This window comes from Diospyros lotus, chromosome 13 (genome assembly GCF_014633365.1).
Source record: "Diospyros lotus cultivar Yz01 chromosome 13, ASM1463336v1, whole genome shotgun sequence".
In the NCBI taxonomy this organism is placed as follows: Eukaryota; Viridiplantae; Streptophyta; class Magnoliopsida; order Ericales; family Ebenaceae; genus Diospyros; species Diospyros lotus.
Genome location: NC_068350.1, coordinates 40,157,430 through 40,174,881, shown reverse-complemented (window position 1 = coordinate 40,174,881; position 17,452 = coordinate 40,157,430). Strand labels below are relative to the sequence as shown.

The 17,452-nt window shown below is 32.8% G+C and overlaps 2 protein-coding genes across 2 annotated transcripts; both read left to right on the top strand.

Annotated features, from left to right (window-relative positions):
• LOC127788887 (arabinogalactan protein 14-like) lies at positions 1-951 on the top strand. The gene has a single exon (XM_052317551.1). It carries the CDS (start codon positions 230-232, stop codon positions 413-415), a length of 186 nt encoding a protein of 61 aa, XP_052173511.1. The 5' UTR covers positions 1-229; the 3' UTR covers positions 416-951.
• Positions 952-8,317: 7,366 nt separating this feature from the next.
• Positions 8,318-17,251, top strand: LOC127788450 (uncharacterized). The gene is made up of 6 exons (XM_052316712.1): positions 8,318-8,421; positions 8,590-8,651; positions 8,733-8,764; positions 9,392-9,633; positions 16,634-16,873; positions 16,967-17,251. Exons 2-6 carry the CDS (start codon positions 8,599-8,601, stop codon positions 16,973-16,975), a joined length of 576 nt encoding a protein of 191 aa, XP_052172672.1. The 5' UTR covers positions 8,318-8,421; positions 8,590-8,598; the 3' UTR covers positions 16,976-17,251.
• Positions 17,252-17,452: the final 201 nt, after the last annotated feature.

Genomic DNA, 17,452 nt, shown 5'->3' with positions numbered 1-17,452 from the left:
AAAAAGGGGCAGCGGGCAGCCCCTTTGAAAAACACGGGCTGCCATTTGCCAATGCGCCATCCATGTGGTAGCTAGCCTGGCAGGTTTGATCAACGGTCTCCTCGGGCAGCCTGCCCCTTGTATTATATAACCCACCGTCTCCATCACCTCTCTCTACTACTCGTCTCTCTCCTCTCCTCTTCTCTTCATAGCTCCTGCAATTGCCAATCGGCTTTCAAGAGAAGAAGATATGGAGGCAATGAAGATGAAGCTCTTCGTCGCAGTGGCGATGGCCTTGATGGCGGCGGCGACCTTCCAGACTGCTGTGGCCGTTGCGGATGCCCCGGCCCCAAGCCCCACCTCCGATTCCGCCGTCTTTGTGCCCACAATTTTCGTCTCTTTCGCGGCGGCCCTGGCATTCGGCCTCCTCTACTGATTCGCTTCCTCTCAGCTTTCGTTACGCGTTCAATTTCATTTGGTTGTTTCATCTGAACGAGATTTGTGTAAACGAGGTTTACGTCTCAGTCTTCTGCTCCGTCTCGAACTACATTGGATTTGGGAGGAGGAGGAGGAGATGGGGGGCTTGCTTCGATTGGGTTCTCGATTTCTCATTCTTTGTCGTCATTTTTTGTGAATGTTTTCCCCCAACATTACCACATTGCTGTATCATTTGCGATATATATATATATATTTATAGAACTGGATCTTATCATTCCCTATTGTTGATTCATGATCGCGATCAGTTTTCTTCGAGTTTTGCTGCGGTATGTATGCCGTCGGAATTCTGTTGATGTCATTTTCTCTAGAGATTTATTATGTGTGGAATGAGTGATGATCAACATACGGGTGTGAAGATGGTGATTTTGTTGGGCATATTCAGCAGCTAGTTCAGTTCAGTGAGTCCTCCAGGATCGCCAAGGCAATCTACCTAGGGTTTCGGCGATTGGCGATCTCAGACGAGGGCAATCTAATCAAGAGTCTGGCGATCGCGAAGATGAAGTAACACGTGTATGATCGACGGCCGTCTGATTTATAATAAATGGGTCCCACCCTCCTTAAATATTATTTAAATATTTAAAAATGACATATAATATATATTTTTTAAATCACAGTGTCATTTCTGAATGTCTAAATAAAATTTTCGTTAATTTTGTACATCCGAGTCAACTAGTCAAATTTAAATTCCAACTTTTATCAATTTTCTAATTTAATTACATTTTTTAACTATTTAAAAAAAAAAAGTATCATGTGTGATTTAATTTAATAAAATGTTTATTAAATGTGATATATTTATTATTAATTATTAATTAATAAGATTATTTTTAAATTAAAAAAATACACCTTGTCTAATAATGATAAAATGTGTAATGTTAACCATCCTAATTTTAGGCAATGCATCTTGTTTTTAGCTCAAAAAAACACTAAGTGTATGATAACTAATAATGTATTATATTTGTTATTATTTTTATTCAAATATAATAATAAACTAGTGCATCACCCGTGCGATGCACGGATATTGCAAGAAAAAATATAATCTTTAAAACGAAAATTAGTAGTTATAACAAATTAATATCATAATAAAGAAATATAAAATAAACAAAATAATCATATTGCAATCATAAGAAATGAACAAACATACAACAAGATTAGTTATTCAATTATTGTTAAATATGTATGTCTCTTCTTGTTTGATCTTTTTTTATTTTTTGACATTTTTTATGCTTTTATTATAGTCTTTCTACTAACACATATGTGTCTTTAACAAAAGATTGCATCCAACGTCTATAGTATTCGTGACTTGATAGAGTAAGATTAACGTCTACCATTTTTAACACATTATTTTCACTTTGATGCACGGAACACTAAAAATGTGGCATGTTTTATTCTGAACTCTCAATAGCAAGGTAGTTGATTACTCAGTATAAATGGTGTTTTCTCGATTTATTTTATTAATTATTTGATTGAAGATGTTTCTCGTTCGTTATGATTTCAATATTGTGTATGTTATTAAATTATAACTTAATTATGATAAATTCTTGTGCAATATGCTAGAAAAAATAATTTGTGCAGTGAAAAAAAAAAAAGAATGCAGGTAAGAATGTAGGAACGTTAAACACCCACTATAAATTAGTAGACTAAAAAAAATATACAAATAAATAGAAATGAAAGAACATAAAAAATGAGCAAATACATAAGTGTGAATTAGTAAAAAAAAAAAGAAAAAAATTAAATAATGAAAGAAAACAAAAAACATGTAAATTAAACAAATTGCTTAGATATAAATCCAGCAACAATAAAAAATATAAAAATAAAAAATTAGCAAACCAAGTTTACCTTGCATAAGAAATTATAACAAAAGCCAACAAATAAAATTTAGTAGAAATTAACAAAATAACCTAAAAAAATTTATAGGAATAGGTAATAACAAAAAAAAAAAACATTTTAATCCGAAACCAATCAGATAAACTTTTTTCAGTTATCCTCTTTCTTGATCATCAATTGAATCTTCTTAGTTACATTAGTCAACAAATTGTCAAGGAAAAACCCTTTTGGCAAAACACATTTCATAGTTTTTCAATATATGTATAACTTACAACCCGACTTTGGCGACGTAGTAACTTCATCATTAGATGAAGAAATATAGAGTATAATGTCATTAATTAGTATTTATGTCATATATATTAGCAACCCCCAAACTTATTTTACAAATATAAATATTAAATTCTGAAAATTGATGAAGTACATTTTCCTTCTCAATTTCGATCTTTTCAAATTTTCAATAAAAAATAGACTCTTGTTGTTGAGAAATATGGGTATAATATGTTAGAACATGTTTTAGCACATAGTAATTCTTAACACATTACAAACTTTAAAACCTTAAATATTATACTAACTTGATTTGCTTTTAGCATACACATGCACTTAGAGATCAAATTAGAGTTAATTACTAACTTTATCACAATAAAAACTTCACTATGTTTGCAAATAAAGTTAAAAATAAAATTATAACATTTAAGCTATATATAAATTTATAACATTTAAAATTATAAAAATAAATTTAAATTAATTAAGCTATATATAAAATAAAGATAATTTAAATAATCAATTAATTATATAAATGATAATAATCAAATTTTCAAAGTTGATTATCCACATATGACTTCACATATTCCTCCTGTCAATCAATTACCACATTCAAGATAGGTCAAATTTTTAAGAAAGAAACAAAAAAAAAATAATGTTAAAAAATAAAATTATAACATTAAGTTATATATAAAATTATAACATTTAAAATTATAAAAAAATAAATTTAAATTAATTAAACTATATATAAAAAAAGATAATTAATTAATTATATAAATGATAATAATCAAATTTTCAAAATTGATTATCGATACATGACTTCACATATTCCTCCTAACAATCAATTATCACATTCAAAACATGTCAAATTTTTTAAAAATCAACAAAAAAAGAGTTAAAAAATAAAATTATAATATTTAAGTTATATGTAAAATTATAACATTTAAAATAAAAAAATAAATTTAAATTATATATATAATAAAGATAATTTAAATAATCAATTAATTATATAAATTATAATAATCAAATTTTCAAAATTGATTATCTATACATGATTTCACATCTTCTTCTTGACAATTAATTACCACATTCAAGATAAGTCAAAATTTTTAGAAAACAACCAAAAATAAATAAAAAATAACTATTAACAGAAAAACTTAACGTTATGACCATTTCTAAAAAATTAAGGTGGTACACAAAATCTGTTCACATTAACATGACTTTATATGTTCCTCCCTGCAATCAATCACCATATTCAAGGCAGGTCAAATTTTTAAGAAAACAAAAAAAAAAAATCTAAAAAATAAAATTATAATATTTAATCTATATATAAATTTATAATATTTAAAATTATAAAAAAATAAATTTAAATTAATTAAACTATAGATATAAAAAATAAAGATAATTTAAATAATCAATTAATTATATAAATGATAATAATCAAAATTTTAAAATTAATTATCCATATGTGACTTCACATACTTCTCTTGCCAATAATAAAAATATAAAACATAATAAATTTTTTAAAAAAAATATGACAACATATGATAAATATAAATAGCCTATACAAAATATTTTTATTTAAAATTATAAAAAAAAATTAAATTAATTAAACTATATATATATAAAATAAAGATAATTTAAATAATCAATTAATTATATAAATGATAATAATCAAATTTTTAAAATTAATTAACTTCACATATTTTTCTTGCCGATAATAAAAATATAAAACATAATAAATTTTTCAAAAAAAAATATGAGAACATATGATAAATATAAATAGCCTATACAAAATATTAATTTTGTCAAAATAACTTAAACGACTTATTTAAAAAATAAATTTAAATTAATTAATTATATAAATTATAATAATCAAATTTTCAAAATTGATTATCTATACTTGATTTCACATATTCTCCCTGACAATTAATTACCACATTTAAGATAAGTTAAAATTTAAATAAAGTAATCAAAAAAAATAAAATTAAAAAATAACTATTAACTGGAAAACTTAATGCTAGGATAACTTTTAAAAAATTAAGTTGTTACACAAAATCTATTCACATTGGCAAACCAGAAACACGATTAAAATTAATTGATTGAAAACTGAAAGTCCGGTTAAACTAATTAAATAAATGATACTAATCAATTAAGTTATATATAAAATTATAACATTTAAAATTAAAAAATTAATTAAATCAATTAAACTATATATAAAATAAAGATAATTTAAATAATTAACGAATTATATAAATAATAATAATCAAATTTTTAAAATTGATTATCCATAAATGATTTTACATATTCCTCTTAGAAAACTTAAAGTTAAAAAATAACTATTAATTGAAAATTTTAATACTGGGACGACTTCTAAAAAATTAAACTGTTACACAAAATTCCTTTACATTGACAAACCAAAAACACGATTAAAACTAATTGGTTGAAAATAAGAAAATATGGTTAAATTAATTAAATAAATGATAATAATTTATTAAGTTATATATAAAATTATAATAAAATAAATTTAAATTAATTAAAATATATATAAAATAAAGATAATTTAAATAATTAATTAATTATATAAATGATAATAATCAAATTTTTGAAATTGATTATCCATACATGACTTTATATATTTTTCCTTACAATCAATTACTACATTCAAGATAGGTCAAATTTTTAAGAAAATAACAAAAAAAAAAAAATGTTAAGAAATAAAATTATAACATTTAAAATTATAAAAAATAAATTTAAATTAATTGAATTATATATAAAATAAAGTTAATTTAAATAATCAATTAATTATATAGATGACAATAATAAAATTTTTGAAATTGATTATCCATATATGACTTTACATATTCATCTTATCAATCAATTACGACATTTATGATAGGTCAAATTTTTAAGAAAGCAACCAAAAAAAAAGTTAAAAATAAAATTATAATATTTAAGTTATATATAAAATTATAATATTTAAATTATAAAAAATAAATTTAAATTAATTAAACTATATAAAAAAATAAAGATAATTTAAATAATCAATTAATCATATAAATGATAATAATCAAATTTTCAAAATTAATTATCCATAATGACTTCACATATTCTTGTTGTCAATAAAAAAATATAAAATATAATAAATTTTTCAAAAAAAATATAACAACATATGATAAATATAAATAGCCTATACAAAATATTAATTTTGTCAAAATAACTTAAATGACTTATTTAAAATAATCTATTTTTGCCTAAATAACTAATTTAACATAACCTACCAACTAATTATTTTTCAAAATTAAGTAATAACATAAATATATATAAGATTTGTACTTTTTTTGCATGGTTTTGAAACTAATTAAGGGTTTTAGAGTTTTGAGTGGTGGTTTTATTGAGAGAGAATGAGAGATAAATTATGGGAAATAAAATAAAAAAATTAAATTTATTTTTTTAAAAAATTACTTGGCAATCGGTATCTGATGGTATTTCTTGATATCTCAAGATTTATCTCGATTTAAAAAAGTTTTATTTTTCTGTAATTTATTTTAATTAAAATTTTATATTAATATTTAAGAATTAATAATATAGATTAATTCTTGTCTCTTCATATACCATGCTTACACATTCTCCAAGCACTTTATAGCTAAAAAAAATTATCTACAAGTTTCAAGAATTACATGTTTTCCATAAATTTAGGCTTAATTAATGATCTACAAAAATTCTATTTTGGGTAAGAAAAAAAATAAACAAAACATAATAATAAATATCAAAATAGAAACTGAAAATGGGCGGGAAAAGAATTTGGCGGCTGTTTTGTTATAATATATATATAGATTTTTGTGTGGGAGAATGTCTTAATGGGTTTACAAGTGACTAGTTTGTGAATAAGTTTTAAGAAAAAAGTTGATTAGGGGCGTAAGTGAATATTCCACACGAAACCTCTTACTTTAGTGTTTGAATAAGTTTGTAAAATACAAAAAGCAAATAGAATAACGATAATAATAGAGTTCTAAGTATATCTTTATTAAAAAATGAGCCTCTCATTTATAAAGAAAATAAGACTAATTGATAGAGAGAGAGCTATAATTCCCGATCGACATTTTGAGCTCATTTTCAAAATTATTAGTGTTGTGCCATCAATTTTGAGGGAAAAATAAAAATGAAAATAATAAAATATATATTATATATAATATAATGTATATTATATATATAATGGCCAAGGGCTGGCCGCAAGGGCCAGCCCCACCAGTAAAAGACTCGCGGCAAGAGAGCCGCGAGTCTGGCCACAAGGGCCCACCTCAAGGCACCATGCCTCGAGGCGCAGCCGGTTGCTAGCCGCGAGGCTCACGGCCGCGTGGCCTGCGAGAAGCGGCCTCGCGGCATGCAGCCGCGAGAGAGAGGCTCGCAGCATGCAGCCGCGAGCCGCCTTGCGGCACTCAGCCGCGAGGCCCAATTGCCTCGCGGCACTCTGCCGCGAGGCACAAGCTGCCTCGCGGCAGCCCTTGCCGCGAGGCTCAGCTGCCCACAGCTACATCGTAGCAACCTCCCATTTTCTTTGGCTTTAACCTACTGAGAAAACGCCACGTGTCGGCACCAGACACCCTTGAGATCCGTGCCTTATAAATAGCCAGCTATAGGACATTAATGGGGACTTCCAACTTCAGTAAAACTGGTCACTTTGAATAGACTTTTACTATTTTTGTAAATAGTCATTGGGATTCGAGACTGACTTTGGCATCGGAGGGTCTTCGCGGGAAAGATTCTCGCAAGCCCTCTAACACATTCTTTGAGCATCAACAGGGTCAAATCCTTGCGGGGAACCTAGCGGCAAAGGTAAGGTCTTGCGGCGAACCTAACGGTGAAGGTAAAACCTAACGGCGAGGCTAGCGGCAAGAGCTTGTGGCAAAGGCTAGTGACAAGAGCTTGTGGTAAGGGCTTGTGGCAAAGGGCTAGTGGCAAGAGCTTGTGGCAAAGGCTAGTGGCAAGAGCTTGTGGCCAAGACTAGTGGCAAGGGCTTGTGGCAAAGGCTAGTGGCAAGAGCTTGTGGCTAAGGCTAGTGGCAAGAACTTGTGATAAGGGCTTGTGGTAAAAGGGCTAGTGGCAAGAGCTTGTGGCAAAGGCTAGTGGCGGCGAAAACTTTAGACGAATCCTTGTGGTGAGCATCCTAACAACAAACTCCTTCGTGACAACATCTCTAACGGCAACCCAACTTCACCCGACATCAAGCTCGAGTGGACCCCACACATCACAAATTTTAATTGTTATATTTTGACAACAACAATTAGCATGAATATTTGAGATTGAATTGACTATGTTCTTCATAATTTTGTATAAAATAATATCTAAAAATCAAATCTCTTTTATACAATAGTCTCTCGTGTGGTTGGAAAATAGGTTTTTAGATATAAATGGCCCATGAAAATCTCTCCATCATCCAATAACTTCAAATTCTTGTGACTTATTTCAATTGATTTATTCACGATAAGTTTTTGAACTTATTTCTTTAAATTTAATCTACTTTCTAAGACACAAAAATGTCAAACATGGTGATTTATATAAAAAAAAGTAATGCACATTATTATATATTTATATCCACATAATTTTATACTTTATATTATGTGAAATTGTAAAAAAATGTTATTATTTAATACATTATATATTTATATAGATATAACTTATAATATAAAATAATTAATTAATACAAAAATCACATGACATCACATCTAAAGGGTGCACAAATAATAATGCATTCGTAAATTTATTATTAACAACATATTTCGCGATGGTTGAATTCATTCATTGAAGACCGAACCAGAGAAAACCCTAGCTTTCGTTCGTCCTCTACGATCCCCCGAGGTACTCACTTCCCAATTCTTAATTCTTTTGCCCAGACGCGACCTTTTATAATATGATTCTTCGCTTGTGTTTTTTAGGGTTTGAAACTTCCTCTTATCTCTTTTCTGGTGTTTTCTGATGACGCTCTGATTTTGTTTATTTCTTTTTCGTTGTGTTTGGAACGATTAGCATCTCCAAATGTTCAAGAACACATTCCAGTCTGGTTTTCTCTCCATCCTGTACAGCCTGGGGTATGTGACGTACTCTTAATGCTAGGTTTCTGTCATCTCCAACGATTAGCTTTGAATTTTTTCGCTTTTGGGTTTTCGTAGGAGCAAGCCCTTGCAGATATGGGAGAAAGAGGGTGAGCACTCAGCTTTTATTTGTTTTTTTTTTTCTGTCTTGACGCCTAATGTTTTTGAGCATACAACCTGATCCTTGGACTCTGTAGATTTAGTCTCTTTACTACTACTACTTAAGAAGCCTTTATCCCATTATTTAGTATATCTAAGTTTTTTTTTTTTTTTATTTGGCAATATGAACTTCAGGTTAAGTTGTTTTGTAAGGAATTAGTTCATTTCATATTCATTCTTAATAAAGATAAAGGGGAATTAATCAAAATAATTAAGTTTCCCGTCTGTTTTGATTACCATGAGGATGTGGCTTTATAGTTAGAGTCTATAAGAGAATCAAAAAAGAATCAAATCATTCTGTTTTCCTCTGGAAATGTAACAATCTCTATCTAAATTTAGCGTTTTTGTTCACTAATGGGTAACTTAAGCTGCAACATGATTTGGTCTTCTAAACTTTCCATTGAAAGTTGAGCTTTTTGGTACATAAGCTTTTAACTTCTCTTTTTTGAAGAAAGGCTTCCCTAACTAATGACATTGGTCAACTTGTGATCCAGCTGAAGACGTTTGTTTTAGTTTATAAAACTAATTATTTTATCATGCGAAGTTACTCTTTTCTTTTTTCCTCTCTGTTGATTCAGTTATCAACGGTCATGTCAAACGACTGCAAGACGAGGACATACAATCCAACGTCCTAGAAATAGTTGGATCAAATGTGCAGTCAACATACATTACATGCCCAGCAGATCCAGCTGCAACACTTGGTATAAAGCTTCCATACTTAGTTATGATCGTGAAAAATATGAAGAAATATTTTACATTTGAGATCCAAGTGCTGGATGACAAGAATGTGAGGCGGCGTTTCCGAGCTTCTAATTTTCAAGTGTGTAAGTTTTCCCTATCTGCATTAATGCATTTTTTTCATCTTATTTTCTATTCTTTATACTGCTAAGAATGCTTTTAGCATGTACCTGATGTGTTTGATTAAGCATAGTCCTAAAGAGGGCCCTTTATGAAACCCACTATCATTTTAAAATTATGTTCTATCCAGGCCATTCAGGATTTCCTCTGGATAGGGGAGTTGTTTTAAGTTGGAATATGTCAGATGTTATGCTGCAAATTTCATGTCAATGGTAGTCCATATGTTTGCAGCTTTCTTTGAGAACCTCATAAGCAGTGCAAAACATTTTGAACACATTAGTTTCTGTGATTCTGAAATTCAAATAGATTCAATGCTCTTCATATTGAAGCATGGAGATATGATGATTGTTTTACCTACAGAGGACAGTAATCTCTCATATCTAATCACCTTATATCAGACAAGACAAGGAAGCAAATGTGTATAGCCTATCATACAAAGTTTCACTCTTTTTTTTGGGGGGGTGGGGGTTGGGGGGGGGTGTTGGGGCGGGGATATGTCTTAGTACATATTTTGCCATTCATGGTACAGGATATATGTGGTACACAGAATACTATCAAAATTAGACCGGGCAATACCTCATTGTCAGTTTTAGTTCAATAAGATCTAGTTTGATCCTTCCTTAAGAACCCTATAGACCTTTCATCAAAAGGGGAAAGTAAATTATCACTGGCAAAACATGTTGGTATGCCACTTGCTTGCGAATTGTGGAGTAGGAAAGAAAAAATGTTCACACTACACCTGGCATTGAATGTCAATGTAATATGCATTTTTGATATTTTGCAGTTTTACGTAGTTTGTGACATTGAAGGGTACTAGCTTTACAATGCGCTTTTTTTTTTGCATTGCATTCTTGTTGACTTGACATTTATATGTTAGACAAGATATAAAATTCTCTTCTGGGGTGTCAACGGAGCTCAAACTTTAGTTTTTGAGTACAATTGTATTTCAGGTTTGTTATTCTTGCACAAGTAATTGAATAATATTTGATTGAATAACAGTACGTGGAAAAAATTAATTCTCCCCTTTTATGTGAACCTAATAGGAACCAAACCAATAGAGCAACCATGCGGGCAGTTAAAAAAAAAAACTCTTAAAACAACAACAAACAACAACATATCCAGCCTTTATCCCACTATGTGGGGTCGGCTACATGAATTCTAGACTTCCATGTATTTTTGTCTTTTGTCATATCCTCATTTAGATCTATATATTTCATATCAAATTTTAATGTCTCTCCCAAAGTCTTATTGGGTCTACCTCTACCTCTTTTTGTGACTAATTGTTCCATTTCATCAACTCTCCTCACAGGAGCGTCTCTTAGTCTCCTTCTCACATAACCAAACCATCTTAGTCTAGTCTCTCTCATCTTCTCCTCGATTGGCACTACTCCTACCTTATTACGAATAACTTCATTTCTAATTTTATCCTTTCTTGTATGTCTGCACATCCATCTTAACATCCTCATCTCCACTACACTCGTCTTTTGCTCATGTTGGTATTTGATTGCCCAACATTCTGAGCCATACAGCAAGACTAGTCTTATAGCTGTCCTATAAAATTTTCTTTTCAATTTTAATGGGATTTTACCATCACATAACACCCCCGATGCATTTCTCTATTTTAGCCAACCTACCTTAATTTTATGTGCAACATCCTCGTGGATTTCTCCATCTTTTTGAATCACTGATCTCAAATATCGAAAATGGTCTTTTCTTTGTAAGATTTGGTCTTCTAATTTTATTATAACATCATCCACTCTTGCATTTTTACTAAATTTGCATTCCATATATTCTGTTTTCTTTCTACTTAATTTAAATCCCTTAGATTCTAAATTGTTTCTCCACTTAAAAAAAAAAAACTCTTAAAAATAGCAAATAAATCCTAGCAACTACATGCATAAAAACACAATCAATTTTATGTAAAAAGCCTATTATGGCACCCTATGAGCAATAAAAGGGGTAATAAGCTTATAATAGTTGTTAAGAGATATTTTACAAGTTGTTAGAAGTAAATGGGTGTTATTAGGAATCAGTTAACAGCTAGCTAAGGCCTATATAAAGACTACTTGTAAGAGATTGGATATGATATGTGTGAAATGAAAGTGAATTTCCTATCTTCCTAATTTCTCTATCCCCCTCACATTTCTTCTGTAATTCCTCTCTTCTATTGAATTCTTCTCCCTCCTTCAATTCTTCAGATCTAACTCTCTCAATTCCTTCTTAAACCTGTTATGAACCCTAGGTTCATGACAAATGGTATCAGAGCGGTCATCCTTGGTTGTGTCTTCCGTAAGGTCGTTTAGCTCTCAGCAGCAAGGTAGGTTGTAATCTTAGAAGGTATATTAGATGGTTCCGACAATGTTTCTGAAGACTCCATTGAGGTGGTTCGATGAGTCTGGAGAATTCAACAGAGCAGGCGAATCATAGGAAGCTACGTCATAGGAGCCAACAACTGCAGTAGAACCGATGATCAATGATTGAGATTAGATCTGGAGGTTGCTGATCCATAGCGATCAATTGCAGTGATTTCCAGTGAAAGAAGGTTTAGGCGATAATCAGAGTGCGTAGGAGAGAAGACGAGGCAGGGGCAACCCCTAGAGTTGATCCTTAGCCTTTGGTTTCTTCTTTTGGTGCCAGTCCGACTATTTTGGTGAATTTGGCGTTCTAGATAGAGCAGCAACTAGAAAATTTTCGGTTGAATCTCGAAATTGATTTTCAAATGCTAGGCAACATAAATCGATCAATTGTTAGGCGATCCTTAGCGGCAATGGAATTAACGAAACTTTTAGGAGGCGATTCTAGAAATAGTAGAGAGTTGACAGAGCGAAGATCCAACTTTGTTATTGATCTCTGACGGTGATTGATGTTGGTGATCAAGTGAAGCATTTTTGGTAAATTATGAGATCGAGCTAGTGGTCTCGACCAGTGGACGGTGATTGGGTGGGTCACGGTTGTCGCAAATCAGGATTGACGGCGGATAGGTTGGGATTCCGATTTGAATTGGAAGGTGTCTGCTAAGCGGTAATTAGGCTCGGAGTTCGGGAGAAGGACTTCGACGGCGATTGAGCTAAGAGAATTCCAATCGGTTTTTGGATATTGCTGTCAACGTGGTTAATTTCCAACAAGCGAGCAACCGCATGTTTGAATTGGGAAGGCGAAGCAAGTTAGCCAATTGGAATTTTTGTTTCATTTTTTAGAGGCGAGCATACCAAGTGTTCCGACGGTAATTCCGTGTGCGTTGAGGCAATTTGAATTCAGAACCGATTAGTTCATAGAAGGGAAGTGTGGGATTTAGGAATGTACAAAACTCCTACTCCTTGGTCTTTGCAGTGTTCTGTTGGTGAGAAGTCGACCATGGGGAGCAATTCATGCATGAGACAAATGGAGTCTCAAGGGCAGCAAAAGAAGGCTACATTTTCAGCTAGAAACAACAGGAAACATGAGGAGTTTGGCCAGAAGCCCTAGGCATGGGAAAAGAAGTTGGAGAAGGGGATCAACTAATTGGACAAGGAAACAAAAAGTGTGGTACATGATATGAGCAAGGAATTCGGCCACATGTTACATGAGCAATTGCAAGAGTTTGTGATGATACTAACTAAAAAGTATCATTACAGCTTCCCCACGAAATCTTTCGATGATTATCGCAGAAGTTTTAACAAAGAGGACTTCCTTAAAATGGAGCAGCCCAAGGAGAAAGCAAGACGGTGAGGAGCAGATTCACTGCCTATTTCCAATGTGGAGTGGAAGAAGTATACCGATTTTAGCAGAATTATCAAGGAGGAATGCAACATTAGTGATGATATTGGTGGTGAATGGCATTATCCAAAGGGAATCTGTGATGAACAGATTGATATGGCAGCAAAGGCAAAGGGACAACTTGATATTGTTGAAAAAGAAGTTCATTCCAGCAAACACAAGGAAAAAGGAGTTGCTGAATTGTTTGCATGGAATCAGGAGGTTCTGACCAAAAATTCAGTCAATATTAAGGAAGTTGGTGCTGAAACGGAAGCGAACTTATCAATGGTAAACTCAGGATTCTGAAGAAGAAAGAAGATTGGATGGAGAGATCTGTGTAGACCACACTTTACAAGAACTGGAAGCTGATGATTCAGGTGATAATCAGTCTATACAACAGATTGGAGGTGAGAACTACTATGTAGATGGCTTCCATACATCTGATGGTCCAGACAGGGATATTGTTTCATCAGATAATTTGACTGTAAGTCAAGTTGGGAAAAAGGATTGGGATGGGGGCCATATGGCAGCCACTGAGGAACCATTGGCTGGGATTGAAATTGCAGCATCTCCTAATTCTACTTCGCCATTGCTGTATTTTCAGGATGCTGCTGGTAGTTTTGCAGTAGAACATGGCAGTGGGCTGGATGGAAATGCAATAATTGCAGCTAGGGATATGTGCTTACCTTACTTGTATGGGACTGGGATGAACTATTAAAGGAAGTCACAGACATAGTTAATTCTTCCTAGACTCCAAGTTTCAACTGTTAACCATATCAGACCGGGTGTGGCTGATCATGTTCTTCAATGCAAGACTGAATTAGATTGGACAGCCATAGAAGGAGGTGGTTGTATTGGGCTTGAATTCGATAAAGTTTCTCATATGGAAGTTTTGGGGCAACTTAGGCCTAGGATTGATCTTGGGCACTTAAGAATGAGGAAGAAGAAGAGGACTAGAAGGAGAAAGAAAAAAAAGGAAGATAAATCAGATAGAAAAGGTGGGAATTGGATGAAGCAACGGCTACTTACTGCAAGTTCTTGGGGACAAGAACTCTCTCAAGGAGAGGAGAATTGTCATGACCCAAGAAGCAATAAAGGGGTAATATGGTAATAAGCTTATAATAGTAGTTAAGAGATATTAGGAATGGGTGCTATTAGGAATCAATTAACAACTAGCTAAGGCCTATATAAAGGCTACATGTAAGAGATTGGATATGATATGTGCGAAATAAAACTGAACTTCCTATCTTCCTAATTTCTCTATCCCTCTCTCGTTTCTTCTCTAATTCCTCTCCCTCTTCTACTGAATTGTTCCCCCTCCTTCAATTCTTTAGATCTAACTCTCTCAATTCCTTCCCAATTACTTCTTAAACCTGTTATAAACCCTAGGTTCATGACAGACAAGAAGTCAAAAACCATGGAACTACAGTCCAACAAATCTTAATTATCAAAACAAAATAAAAATACAAGAATCTTATCTGCCTAAAACAAGAGGCATACAACTATAACAATTATCAAGAAAACTACTTTCTTGGAAACCAAACAATTCTCATGAGAGTTAGTGGAGAAATCTCACTAAAATAGAGGTTCAGTGAACTATACCAAAAAACTCATGACAGGGATATTTAAATTTAATCTCCATCTTTTTTATTGTAGAGCAATGAGGTGTGCACATGGTGATCAAATTTTAGTCAAATCAGATCGTGATTCAACCTCTAAACACTCTGTTGATCAAACCTTGGATGACACTTTTAAATATAGATTTTTCTAGAAATTTTCTTCCTCTTTGCGGTGGCTCCAAATTTCTTTTTCTCCCTCACTCTACCCTTAAGGTAAGGGTTAGAACTCTTTTAAGCCTCATTTAAAATGACCCAAAAAGCCATTGTCCTCCATGTGGGCTTTATAAATATCATACATACTTCACTTTAAAAGTGATACTGTGTCATTCTTCATTGGCTTTCACACTTCCAAAAGCAAGTCTCAAAACTGGAATTGCCTTGTAGATATGTCATGATCAGCTTAATTGCATTCCAATGCTCTCTTTTTTGATTAAACAGAAAGCAACTAAGAACAATTGCATGGCTGTGTGGCCTCATGTAACTTGGCATACGCCAACCCTCCTGTTAAGCCATGTAAAACCCTTTCCATGTCTTCCTTCTCTTTATTTTGTAGAAGGCCTCTGCTTTATGCTCAACTTAAAGTGAGTAGTGAGAGGAGAACTGACTGTTGGTTTTGTTCCTATTGAATGTCAAGCCCATATGGTGTTTGTAAAGCACACATGGGAGACAATGTCTATTTTGGTCATTTTCCATGGGACTAATATAAAAAGGGTTCTAATGCTTGCCTTGTGTATATAAAGCAAGGAAGAAAATTTGAAGCAACCACCTAGAGGAATTTCCAGAAAGAGTTGTCCAGTTCTTCATCAAGGTGTTTAGAGGTTGATTTATGGTCTGATTTGGCTGAAATTTGATCTTCATGTTCGGTATTACAGATCTACAATTTGATGAATGGAGACCATACTGGAGATCTTTGTCTTCTACTTCTAGCTAGATAAGGCTCCTGTATTTCCATTTTATTTTTGTAATTTCACATGTTCTATCCAGTGCCTTTGGGAGGTTTTTCCGCATAAATTGTTTGCGTTTATGGATGTGTTGTGGTGATTTATTTGCTGTTTTTGAGGGTATGTTTATTGCCCATATTGCTGTTTTATTTGTTTGGTGCCTATTAGGTTTACATAGGAGGAGATAATTATTTTTCCACTGTATCATTATTTAACACGATGCTCTGCAGTTAGTTGTTTGTGTTCTATTTTCTTCTCTGTTAAATTGTTTTTATACACGTGAGCCTTCTGCGACTTAATGGAATATTGGGCCAAATTTGGTCATGCAAAAGCTTTTCACATTTACTCTTTTCATGTGAAAATCTCAAATGAATAATGAATTCTTTTTTGTTTTAAGTGTTAGGGAAACTCCCCCCCCCCCCCCCCCCCCCTTCCCCCAAAATCTTATTTATTATAATAATATCAGATAGTAAAGCTTTTATTGATTAGGCATCCTGTTATTTTCTGGTGGATCAGAAATTTAAAGGAGTATATATTATATATAAAGGTGGGGGGTTATTATTATTTTGTTGGGGGGATTGATTGTGATATATAAACAATACAAGGTCTTCAATGTACTCCTTTCTCTTCTCCGTGCTCTCCACTGAGAATCATAAATCTTATGTAGGCTGTGACTCGTGTGAAACCATTTATATGCACGATGCCCTTGAAGTTGGATGAGGGATGGAATCAAATTCAGTTGAATCTTGCTGATTTTACTAGACGAGCTTATGGAACCAACTATGTGGAGACATTGCTAGTTCAGGTCCATGCAAACTGCCGGCTTAGAAGGATATATTTTGCTGACCGCCTTTATTCAGAAGAGGAACTCCCGCCAGAATTCAAATTATACCTTCCAATGCAGCAGGTTTGACCACCCAGGGCCCGTTTAGTTATTACGCATTTTCTGTATCAACAAGTGGCCTTTCAATCTCATGCATCCTCAATTTTTTGGTTGCAGAAAGGTTGATGCTTTGGAAGAATATTCGTGAGACTCAAGTTCTGGAGTTGTCATCATACTCTCATCTTCTACCAGTTGATTTACGTCTGTAATATTTCACAGCTAATGCCAGAAGTGAACTCTTTAGAAAAGACATGTTCGGTGTTAACCTTGGGTGCTGAGCCCATATGAAGGATATGCTGCATTTGTTGATTTTGCAATTTGATGTATGGCTCAGCTACAAAAGAGTGGTTGTGGAAGTTAAGTTCTGCCTATATATATATATATATATTTAAAAAATGTTAATTCTGAGTGGTTCCGGGAATATGGGTCTGTCTATTCATGGGTTGCTTGGCTTGGTGAGTGGTGATGGCTTGGTTTGGCTTGCTCCCTCGTCCCATTCTTATTTGGAAAGGCAGATACATCACCTCACTCAATTATGCAGCCCCATCCCCAGCCCCATCCCCACCCCTCTTGGTGTTTATTGTTCGTTTCCATTAAAGCATA